General features: G+C 34.1%; 1 protein-coding gene across 2 annotated transcripts in view; it reads left to right on the top strand.

Annotated features, from left to right (window-relative positions):
* Positions 1–393: 393 nt before the first annotated feature.
* The window catches only part of LOC123546484 (probable ATP-dependent RNA helicase DDX41), a 46,793-nt gene continuing 34,053 nt past the window's right edge, over positions 394–13,133 (top strand). Inside the window, exons 1-4 of one of the 2 annotated variants that reach the window (XM_045332785.2) lie at positions 394–473; positions 1,141–1,174; positions 3,670–3,762; positions 10,821–11,001. In XM_045332785.2, the coding sequence (XP_045188720.1) occupies positions 1,157–1,174; positions 3,670–3,762; positions 10,821–11,001 (292 nt within the window). In that variant the 5' untranslated portion in view covers positions 394–473; positions 1,141–1,156. Of the gene's footprint in view, positions 474–642; positions 777–1,049; positions 1,175–3,669; positions 3,763–10,820; positions 11,002–13,133 lie in introns of those variants that run through there. The other variant, XM_053550821.1, reaches the window with a different exon arrangement.

Here is a 13,133-nt window from a genome sequence, read left to right as displayed (position 1 = left end):
TGCTTTGTCACTTCTTGTCGCTTAATTTCCGGTATGACTGAATAGCGAAATCTAGTAGATTTCGCGAAATCTAATCAAATTAGCGAAATCTAGACTTAAAATGTAAACTAATGAATATTTTTAAAAATCTTTTTAAGCTTTTATTAAAAGTATAAATCTACATGTGCATGTCAATTTTCAAGAAAAAATATTTATATTTAGGGTGGTTTTGAAGCGAAAAACTTATACGGGTCTTGATTTCGCCCGATTCTACATGCGTGGAAATCTCAAGTGACAGGTAAAATCAAGACATAAAATTTAAAGTGATGAATTTTCTTTTTAAATCTTTCTAGGCTTTTATTAAGAATACATTTCTAAGTTTGCATGTCAATTTTCAACTTTGTGCGCAACCACACACCGTGGCCTGGTCGATCGAACCGATATACGGGAGGATAGCCATGTCGTAGAAAAGATGTATTTTTTTCAAGCGCTGAGGAGGCAGTAAACAGTTTTCAGCTGTTAGTGTCGAATTGGCCGGGGGTGAAATTTACGAATAAGAGGCAATTTACGGAATGAAGTGCATATTTGAACTTCTAAATAATAATAATTGCTAGAATTGAAGTTTCAGCGGCTAGAATTGAGTTTCACTTATTTAAAGAAAATCAGTTGGGTAGCCTTGATCTTGATAGTATGACGTAATGACTTGCAGGAGCGTATACATGCTTCCTCTGAGCTAGCTTAAAGTGGGGTTGTCATTTTAGCAGGGGCCTCAGGAAAAGTGTAATAGTGAAAAAACGGTACGGATGGCCCATATATTTCAGCTTATTTTCAGATTTTACAGTGTTACTGGAGTATGGAACAGTGTAGCAATTGGGGCTATCATTTTCAGGGAATTTTCTGCAGCGACTGAAAAATTGGCAAATTTAGCTTTTTTCGTCATCAGTTTCCGCGACCGGGAGAGCACAAAATTCAGGTCTTGTAAACAGAAAACTAGATATTAGAGATGTATTGCAGATGGTTTGTAACGATAGACATACAGTGATGTTAATGTTGCAATATCTTTATTTCAGGTGTGTGGTTACAGACTTTTGTGTGAGGTTTTGAAAGTTAGGTAGGCGACTCTAGGCCGAGAAGCTCAGAAAACTGTTTACTGCCTCCTGAATATGCAAATTTCACTATGAGTTCTGCTAGAAAAGTTAGTAAATATCATATGAGAGTAATATATTCTTACTGTCAAATGTCATATAAAATCTTGTCTTCCAATCAGATGCCGAGAAGTGTCACTGCTTTCAACGGCATGAAGTCGGATACGTTACTTTCGGATGGAAAATTGTTCTACATGATAATTTTCATGCTTAAACTAGCTTATACTTCGATACTTTTTCTGTGTTATAGCTTTATCACTGTCTAATTCTTCCAAAGTAATAGTTCTAACTACAATGTAGTTATAGGTTTATAGGCCACTTCCATCAGCCATGCTGTTGGGTTAACCCTGTAGGGATGGGTTAGAGTGTCTAAGGATCACAAGACCTAGGGTTTGATAGGAACCCTGATTTCTGCCCTATTTTTTGCTCCCGATTATCGTCTGTTTCCTCTAGCCAAAAATAACTGTATTTTCCCCAAAACTAATTATATGTTCCCCTGCAAAGGGCTTTTTCCCCTTGAAATTTTAAGAAAATGTCCCTTAAGGAGGTAGGTTACCTTAATATGTGCATGTGCGCATGTCCAACCGTAAGCTAACGTGAAGATTTACGACGACGTTTACGACAATCTAAATGTGTTTGTATATCTATTCTTCTGCAAAAAATCATGAACCTGCCTCTGATCTGATGCTTAATGGTTTTATAATGCAGAAATAATGAATAAATTGCCGCAGAAACGCTTCAAAATGACGTCGTGACGTTACATGTCAGTTACCGCACAAAATTAATAGCTTTTATTTTGAAAGTACGTAATTTTATGCATTTTCTTGATTTAAACTATTTTTAAACAGCAATTATTTGTTGAAATATTTTTTGTGAGTCTATCGCTCTGAATAATGATCAATATTTTGCTTCTTTTATTTAGTTATATTGAAATGTTACGCGGAAGGTAAGAAAATTGATGATAGTAACTGATGTTATTGGGAATATAGTTGGATGAAAGGATACTTATTACAGCCATTTTCAAATAAATATTACTACTATAAGTATTTTAAGCTGTGAAGTTTGTTTAAATAAATGCAAATAACACAAACACATTACTTACGTTAGATATAAGATGTTTTAAAGCTACATTAACAAGAAAGATAATTTCATTTAATATTTTTTATAAGAATTTACCATAAAAAGCAAGATATAAGCTATTTTAAACATCTCTGTTGCCATGGTTACTTTAAACTTTAAGAAAAATAGGGTACCATGTAAAGTGCTTGGTATTTTGCTAAATATATTACCCAAATATTCCATGTTGGTCATTAACAGAATGGCACTGAAGCCGTCGAAAAACCCATGTTCATACATAGTCATTTAAAAATGAGAGAAAATGCGTTACCATGGAAACACGAGCCCCGCGACATATACATTTTAAGCTTTTATTAGAAAGCTAACACGCATGCTAGTAAAATTATCAATTACGCAGACTTCTACTGATAACAATGAAACCAAAATACACTGAAAAGTGTTGAATATCTGTATTTTCCTTCTTCTTTCAATATGAAATACCTTTGGAGGGTCATGTACTTCAAACCTGGATAAAAATTGTACTTGAAGAGACAGAGATAAACGGAATTGAGATTGTAGCAGTTAAAACATTAAATTACACGAAATACTAAAAATTGCTGCGGTTCAACTAATTTGAATTTACCCTGGTAACAAGGTAACCTACCTCCTTAATATGCAAAGGGAATAATTTCACAAAAATCTGCATTTCAATACTAAATCCAAATAAGTTTACCAACTGCTTAAGTTAAGTTGCTTCAAAACACGGCTTGAGTGGCTAATATGCTTCAGTAATTATGTCACGCTGTTTATTTCTAACATATGTCGCTGCAGTTACACAGCCTAACACGACACAAATTTTTTATCTTTCTGCTGTCTGTTTCATACACCGGTAAAACGAGATCTCATTCAGTTCCCATGTGATGTTGGCGAGATTTGCTCTACATGCCTTTCAAGTTGCCGATCTATTATTTTTAATTTTTTTTTATAGCTCTTTGGGCTGGTGACTGGTATTTGTGTCCAACGATTTTACAAATGTCAACAAAATATGACATTTATTGGGAAAGCACTAAAATGAAATAAAATCAAGAATGAAATGGAAGAAGTGGAAACTCCACAGGTCCCCCAGCATGACAAAAATAGAATGCTAATTATAAAGCTGATACTTCAGAGTGTCCTACCACTGTTCCTTGGTTAAGACATACTAACCTTTAAATGCCTGTTACCACATGTTAATTAGTTACCAGTTACCAGATTAATGACTTTCCAAAGTAGGGCTGTCATCATTAACTGCAATATCATTGTATTGACAATGATGTCAAGTCAATGATGGTCAAGTCAATGATGTATCATTACAGAGTTTAAGAATACTGATGCAATAAAAAAAAATTGGAAAAATGCTGTATCAAAGATTACATGAATTGTTAATAACTAAAATTTCTTAAATATTCATTATATAAAGCTAACAAGATATACCTTATTTGTTTAATAGAGACGTAATACAGGGGGAGACAAGTCAGATGAGTCTGAGGAGGATGATAACTATGTTCCATATGTACCCTTGAAACAGAGGAAAAAAACACAGGTAAATTTTTAACATGTCTTAATATGCCACTAGATTTGTATTTTAGTTTTTAGCTCAAGGTGAGCTATTGTGTTTGCGAGATGTGTCCATCATCTGTCGTCATTGTCTTCATTTTCATAAACAGTTTGATTGTTAACACTGTAGAAGTCATACTTTTGGCTCAGTCTTAATGGTACTAGGTTAGAATGTTACCCTAAATAAATTATTGGATGGGTCAACTGGGATCAAAAACTAGGTTCATGGGTCAGTTAATAGGAAAACTTTGTTAATACTCTGGGGGCCACATTTTGTACTTTCTGTCAAAATGTTTATCTCTATGAAGTCTAGATCAAATTTGAAACTGGGTTAAAAACTACCGGTAATGGAAAATCCTTTTTATACGCCCGTTTGAAAAACGGGACGTATTATGGGAACGCCCCTGGCGGGTGGGTGGGTGGGCGGCGTCCACAGACTTTGTCCGGAGCATATCTTCTTCATGCATGGAAGGATTTTGATGAAACTTGGCACAGTTGTTCACCATCATGAGACGGAGTGTCATGTGCAAGAACCAGGTCCCTAGGTCTAAGGTCAAGGTCACACTTTGAGGTCAAAGGTCAAAATCAAGAATGACTTTGTCCGGAGCATATCTTCTTCATGCTTGGAGGATTTTTGATGAAACTTGGCACAACTGTTCACCATCATGAGACGGAGTGTCATGCGCAAGAACCAGGTCCCTAGGTCTAAGGTCAAGGTCACACTTAGAGATCAAAGGTCAAATTCAAGAATGACTTTGTCCAGAGCATATCTTTTTCATGCATGGAGGGATTTTGATGTAACTTGGCACAATTGTTCACCATCATGAGACGGAGTGTCGTGCGCAAGAACCAGGTCCCTAGGCCTAAGGTCAAGGTCACACTTAGAGGTCAAAGGATACAAGAATGAAAACTTTGTCTGGCGCACTTCTTTTTCATGCATGGAGGGATTTTGATGTAACTTGGCACAATTGTACACCATCATGAGACGAAGTGTCATGCGCAGGTCCCTTCTTTAGAATTACTTCCCTTTGTTGTTACTATAAATAGCTTGTATCGTAACTTTTTTATTACTAGTCGTAGGGAAAAATCGAGACCACTTTTCTGTAGTACAAAATGCATGTTACATCCAGTTCTGAGGTGTATTTTGACCTATCTTTACCTGGTAAGGATTTTTTTGTGGACTTACAATTTTTTGGGGGGGGGGATTTTTTTTTTTTTTTTTTTTAAAGATTAGCTTCCCTTAGTTGTTACTGTAAATAACTTAAATAACTTATATTGCAACTTTTTTATAATTGACCGTAGGGAAAAACCAAGACCACTTTTCTGTGGTACAACATAGATGTTACTTTCAAATTTTAGGTGTATTTTAAGGTATCTCTACCTGGTAAGGAGTTTTTATGTGGATTTAGAAAAACAAAAGAATTACAATAATTACTACCACAAAATTAAAATTCCATTTGCAAATACAGGTGCTAGTGTAAAGAAACTTGCTGTGACGGGCGTATATTGTGACATTCTGGCACTCTTGTTAACTCTGTAGAGGCCACATTTTCTACATGATGTTTATAACACTTTATCAGAATGGTTCTCTGTAAAATTTAGGTCCACTTTGAAACTGGGTTATATGAGGTAAGTAACTAGGACAATAGGTCAAATAATAGAAAAACCTAGTTTATTCTTAAGAGGCTACATTTTCTACCTTGTCATTATAAAACTGTATCAAGATGTGTGTCTCTACGAAATACTAAGTCAGTTTTGACACTGGTTTATCAAGAGGTTAAAAAATAGGTCACTTGGACAGATCATAGGAAAACCTTGTTAACACTCTTTGAGGCCACGTTTTTTGCTTGATCTCCATAAAACTTTGCCAGAAGTGTGTCTGTATGAAGTCTGTTTCAAGTTCAAAACTTGGAAACTTGAAGTCTTAAACTAGGTGACAAGGTCACGTCATAGAAAATCCTTGTTAACTATTTTGTATCCACATTTTCTACTTGATCATCATATATTTATGCCTCTGTGAAATTCAGAACTAGGTTACCTAAGGTCAGAAGGAAAATCCTTGTTAAGGGACAACATTTTCTACTTGATCTTCATTAAACTTTGACAGAATGTTTGTCTCTCTTAAATCTAGATTAAGTTTAAAACTGGATTATCTAAGGTCAAAAACATTTTCTGAAAAAACCTAATATGCACCATGCACAGCTAGGGTTACCATTGATCATTTGTGTGAAGTTTCATTCAATTGTGTGCATGGGTTCAGGAGATTAGGCACGCACAAGATTGCATATACAGACTCTGTGTATATAGTATAGTAACAAAGAACAAAGTCCCATAACTCTGCAATTTTTTTTTCTGAAAGAACCTAACATGCCCCATGCACAACTACCGGTAGGGTTACTACTGATCACTTGTGTTAAGTTTCATTAAATTGTGTGCATGGGTTCAGGAGATTAGGCGTGCAAAAGATTGCATATGCAGACTGTATGTTTATAGTATATTAACAAAAAACAAAGTCCTGTAACTGTGCAGAATTTTTTTCTGAAAGAACTTAACATGCACCTTGCACAACTAGGGTTACTACTGATCACTTGTGTTAAGTTTCATTAAATTGTTGTTACTCCCGGCATGGTGCATGTTAGGTTCTTTTAGAAAATTATTCTGCAGAGTTATGGGACTTTGTTTTTTGTTACTTTACTATATACATAGAGTCTATATACATACAGTCCACATAATTATGCAATCTTGTGTGCGTCAAATTGCAATGTACTGTTTCAGTGCGTGTGTGTGGGGGGGAGGGTACATTCATCACATTTAGTTTCCTCACATATTCCCTATTTCACTTACCGAGCATCAAAATAGTCAAGTGCACAGTCTTCTCCGACAGCTCTAGTTTCATGAGCAGCACGTTTAAAAGTTATCAAGAAGTTTCAGGCTTTTAAAATGTTGTGTTGTTTTTTTTAACAGAATAAATAATAAAAACTAATACTAATGTATATATGGTCCGTGGGCCAAGGCCAAAAAATTTGAAAGTCGTAACCCAGAAATTAGGCAAAGGTTGAGCTATACCATGATGTTATACTATCATTCAGGAAACTTTTAAGGGTGGATGTCGGTCTGAGCGACATGTCAGTAAAATTTAATGACGATTTTAAAAACGTTGGTGTCTAATAAATACGATTTAGCATTGCATAGGGATATCGCCGATTTGGATGGTAAAAGAGACATTTATGCGACATTTCTTATAACAAATCTTATCTTTTAATGTCTGAAATAATCAATAATTTACTTTTGTTGTCAAAGAATGCTACAATATGTATTATATACTGAATAAAATGTAAAAAGTAGGGGTTGATGTACTCCACCCACCACGTTAGTACATATATTTATGCGGGAAATCTTTAGAACTTTTAATCCTTTATAAAGGAACAGGATCCTAATGTTTACAGTAATGAAAACGAAATGAATGAATAATTAACTAAAATTTCAGACACCTTTACACTTTAATATCAGTTGGCTAAACCTATGGTTTATGTTTTATTTCTGGGTGAATTGCATACTGACAGACCTATTGTTTGCTAGTGCAGTAAAAATGATGAAAGTATTGCAAAAACTAAAACGACCGCAAACGTTTTATGGAAGTTCCCTATGGAGAACATCAAAATGGAAGCAGATCCAGCAATATAAGTCTTTATTCAAGATGACAGCTATTTCAGATTAATCCAAAATTATTATACATATGAGTTAATGCAACAAAAGTTTTTATATTTTGATGACTTTAGTTCTCTTCTAGCTTAGGTCTTCTTAGTAGTCATTTTGTACGTAGTTATTAAATCACCCAAAATTTATGTTTGTTAAACTACCAACAAATTAGGTTATTTAGTTACGCAGACTATACAAATTTAGACGGCCACCACTTTCCAGATTTCCAAATAACTGCTTTAAATTTGATCACACATGCACATATGAAAGAGGCGTAGCTCTTTAAAAGTCAAAACTATAACACGAATCACTTGATATTGATTGAAACATGTTACAGAGGATTTTACCGCTCACAAAATGACCACCTGAAATCTGCTACATGTACAAATATTGATGAGCTACTACTGTTTAGATATTCAGTATTATAAAACAAACCAAATAAGTTTCCAAGGATTGAAGTTTTGTTATCCAGATCAATCTAATAAAGATACTGTCCTGTCATTTTCAAACTGGTCGCCAAAAGTAAGTTTGCAAACATACATATGGATAAGATTTAAGTAATCATTGCTGTAATAGAAGTTAAAATAATTTCAATTGAAAACTACGTTACCAATATGAACTACTTCTATTGTTTTAATCAAGATGGCGCCATTTTCAAAATGCGTACCATAAAAGACATAACAGTAATATGATTTAAATACTGCTTTTATTTCTTTTAAATCTAAACATGTTACTCTCAATTTTCATTCAAAGGATTTTGAATGTAGTTAAAATGTAATATTAATTTGTATCAGAATGGCTGCCTGATAGATGTTACATATACAGTGTATCCTAGTGGAATAATGAGAAATGGAGAATGGAACATATCATGAAATTGTCACTTTCTTCTGAGGTAGTGAAAAAGATCATTGTACAAACACTTATGTCTTTTTAAACATTTTAAAGGATTTATGATGTTCAATTGAAAACTACGTTACCAATATGAACTACTTCTATTGTTTTAATCAAGATGGCGCCATTTTCAAAATGCGTACCATAAAAGACATAATAGTAATATGATTTAAATACTGCTTTTATTTCTTTTAAAACTAAACATGTTACTCTCAATTTTCATTCAAAGGATTTTGAATGTAGCTAAAATGTAATAATTTGTATCAGAATGGCTGCCTGATAGATGTTACATATACAGTGTATCCTAGAAATGAGCATATACAGTTCTAAACCTATCAAAGCAATTTAAGATGCATATATATTGATGTACCTTTAGGTTGTGCTTGAAAGTTTTATCTGTTTTGTTTGAAATAGAAATAGTCAGATATATCATACATCATTCAACAAAATCCTTTCAATGCGTATTCCTCTGAAATAGTGCCAAACTGTTATGAATATATCTGTAGTCATGCATTTGCTTGACATAATGAACAGGTAGTACAGAGCTTCGCAGCTATAAATTGAACAAGTCCTGGAATCAAAAAGTCGTGTATCGTATCTGTTTTTTTTATTTGGTTGTATGAGCAATAATTACTGGTATTGTTAGCATGTTTTACAAAAAGTGTCATTTCTTTCACTACATGTACCCATGTTGTACAGTATATGTATGATGCTCCATAAGTTCAAAATGTGCCGTGTTTATTTACTTCAGGAATTATATCAGCAACTTTGAACACATAATGCATATAAACCGATAATTTCAGTGATGAATACAATCTTACCTTCCGTGAATATCAAAACAACGCATTAAAATATAAAATCCTCTGTGTTGAAACCGCCTAAGTCCATCGAAACCCCAAAACTATAATAGCTTTAATGTTACTTAATGTAGCTTTAATATTACTTAATGTTCTGTGTAATCTTGGTAACGTATGTTTCATAATATATTATTCATTTCATCTTTGTAATGCTGTAAAAACTGACTGAGTTGGTGCTTTGCGATGCCAGTAAGCATGATTTATGTATTAGCCTAGAATAATTATATACGAAATATAAAATTGAATAGGTGACCTTTAAAACCTAGGTAGGAGAGGTGGTCTAGTGGATTAGGTGCCGGCCGCTCAATCCAGTGGTTCTGGTTTCGAGCCTCACTAGGATCACGACCATGACCTCTCATATGGCACCAGTATTGGTTTCTCCAGGAAGCGGACTCAAAGAGTGGTTTCAAAAGGCTTGAAGCTTTCATTACAATCGAGCTATAACAAATAAGTATAAACTAAAACCTAGGTAACGTACATTTGATTCTTAGATACCCTCACGTTCTGCATTTATTTTGAATGAAAGACAAAAATATTCAGACTGTGTACAAACTGTAACCAAGTCTATTGTTAATTATCAATATGCTATCTTTTGAAGCAGAATCCATAAAATGCTATTAAATCTATGCTATCTTTACAGTGATGCTGAAAGAGGCACCGTTGTTTTATTGTAGTTTGTCAACATCCTATAATTGAGAATAGTTACAGGGTTAAGTCCAACAAAATTATAATGGTCATGTGTGCATAGTTTATTTTAATTAAAAGCATACAAATGCAATTGCTGGAGTATTTTTAATGTTGCTAATTCTTCAAGGTGGAAAATTTGAGTGGCGGCTGTCACGTATGTTACATTTTAAAGTATCTTTATCAAATAAAGGTTAAAATTATACATGTAAGCTTACTTTGACATCTAAAATAGAAGAAAATTATTGGTACCCAAAACCTTTCTGAATGAAACACAAATAGGCTTGATTTATTTAGAAACAGCATGTGATTTATATGTATTACATTTGCATGCACGTTGTCTATAACCTAAAGTGATTGCAATATTTCATATTTTCTCATGAAAATATATAAAATTGTGAATCTTAACACAATTATTTGATGATGTCTTATTAAAAAATATAGTAATTTTGATAATTTTATGAGTTATTTAAGATGGCAAAAATGTAGCTCGGGTGGGTGGGGTATTTTGACCCCTAAATTTTGGTAAAAATCGTCAAAATTTGGAAAACTTTGTTACAGTGAAGCTTTAATTGATTTAGAACAGTTACATAAGCAAAACTCTAATATCTGAAAGTCAGTATTGAAACAATCTGTTAAGAATTCGTGTGTAGCCAACAATACTTTCAAAGAGAGAGAAATCTGCATTTTTCACACACAAGGTTTACTAAAATGTGTATAATTTTTATTTGACATACGGTAGAAAGCGACATCCGGTCTTAAACAATCCCGGAATGAATGTATTAATGGCTGAAGTGGATGAACCTTTGCCTAATTTCTGGGTTACGAAATTGAAAAACTAGAGGACTTTCAGAAACTGGCCCACAGACCAATAAGTTTATTCATAATATTACCATTTTGTGTTCCACTTTAGCTTAAGCAAGCTGAAAAGCGACTGGGTCGTGTGGCAGCTTTGAAAGAGCAGGAGACAGGGTCCACGTCAGAGGGGACATCGGAAGGAGGGCTGGAGGAAGAAGATGATGAGATTAACCTTGGTCCTAAATCTAACATCAGTTTGTTAGATCAGCATAGTGACTTGAAACGTAAAGCTGAAGGTGTGTGTTTGTATGAAATAGTTACTCATCTGGTCCCATTTGTACAAAACATTTTTTGGTCTTGGCTGAGTTTGAGATTGAAATTTTGATAGCAAGTTTTGCTAGAACTTTAAGGTTAGATTTCAATTGAGACTGATACTCAGCACTGAATAGTCACTTGAAAATAGTCATTAACTTAACATTTAATTTTAAACATGCAATTAAGATGTAAATGACAAATAAAGTTTCATTGTCAAACTCAGCTGAAACTGAAATACTGTTGTGAATAAGGGACCTGAAATTATTCATGGTAGTTTTCAGTTGTTAAGGTCCACACCAAGTGTGATTTGCAGAAAGAAATGTCATGGATATCATTTGAACATGACAAACTTTTTCTTTCGTGGAATAATATTGCACTCCTTAAGTTGCACAATATTTCCGCTGCAGAATTTGTGCATATTTCTTGATAACCTGTTATTACACAGTCAGGTAGTTGTGTATATTTGCTATTACACAGTCATGTAGTTGTCTGTATTTGCCAATACACAAAGTCAAGTAATTGTGTATATTTTCTTTTACTAAGTTACATACTTGTCTATATCTATATTTGCTATTACACAGTGATGTGGTTGTCTGTATTTGCTATTACACAGAAATGGAGTCGTCTTTATTTGCTATTACACAGTCAAGTAGTAGTGAATATTTTTATTACACAGTTATGTACAGTAAAGACTGTCTTAGCGACCCCTTGCTCTCAGTGACTTTCTGTCTACAACGACCTTTCTGTTTCCTCCCGATCCATTTCACATTCAAATTGGCTTGTTTCTAGCGACCCCCTGTCTGATGCGTACAGCGACCATGATTTCTTAGCCCCAAACCAAGACTTCAAACCTTTAAAACGACTTTTTGACCCCTCCTCTCAAAGGGAGACACTGTCTTATCGATGAAAATTAAGTGAAGCAGACTGAAAGGTCATTTAAGATATTTCATGTTTTATCAAAGTGTTTAAAGGTCCTTAATCAAATGCTAACTAAAATATGTCTTATTTGTCTTAAACCAAGACCTCTCCTAGTCAGATTATGTATAGGGACTCCCTGTCTACAATAACCGTTTTGAAATTCTCCGAAGGCTGGTCACTGTAGACAGTCTTTACTGTAGTTGTCTATATTTGCTGTTACTCAATGATGTGGTTGTACGTATTTGCTGTGACAACACAGTTTTATAGTTGTCTGTATTTGTTATTACACAGTCATGTAGTTGTCTGTATTTGTTATTACACAGTCATGAAGTTGTCTGTATTTGTTATTACACAGTCATGTAGTTGTCTGTATTTGTTATTACACAGTCATGTAGTTGTCTGTATTTGTTATTACAGTCATGTAGTTGTCTGTATTTGTTATTACACAGTCATGTAGTTGTTTGTATTTGCTATTACTTACAGTCATGCAGTTACCTATGTTTGCTATTACACGGTAATGTAGTTGTCTGTATTTGTTATTACACAGTCATGTTTGTTTTTGATTTTGTTGGGTTAATGTCGCACAGACACAATTGTAGGTCATATGGCGACTCATCAGCTTTGATGGTGTAGGAAGACCCCGGATGAATATTTGCTATTACACAGTCATGTAGTTGTCTATATTTGCTATTACACAATCATGTAGTTGTCTATATTTGCTATTACACAGTCATGTAGTTGTCTATATTTGCTATTACACAGTCATGTAGTTGTCTATATTTGCTATTACACAGTCATGTAACTGTCTATATTTGCTATTACACAGTCGTGCAGTTGTCTATATTTGCTATTACACAGTCATGCAGTTACCTATGTTTGCTATTACACGGTAATGTAGTTGTCTGTATTTGTTATTACACAATGTCTATTGTTTGTATTTTGATTTTGATTTGTTGGGTTAATGTCGCACCGACACAATTATAGGTCATATGGCGACTCATCAGCTTTGATGGTGTAGGAAGACCCCGGAAGAATATTTGCTATTACACAATCATGTAGTTGTCTATATTTGCTATTACACAATCATGTAGTTGTCTATATTTGCTATTACACAATCATGTAGTTGTCTATATTTGCTATTACACAGTCATGTAGCTGTCTATATTTGCTATTACACAATCATGTAGTTGTCTTT

This window comes from Mercenaria mercenaria, chromosome 9 (genome assembly GCF_021730395.1).
Source record: "Mercenaria mercenaria strain notata chromosome 9, MADL_Memer_1, whole genome shotgun sequence".
NCBI lineage: Eukaryota > Metazoa > Mollusca > Bivalvia > Venerida > Veneridae > Mercenaria > Mercenaria mercenaria.
Note: the sequence above shows the minus strand (reverse complement) of the source record. Positions and strands in the feature narration are given on the sequence as shown.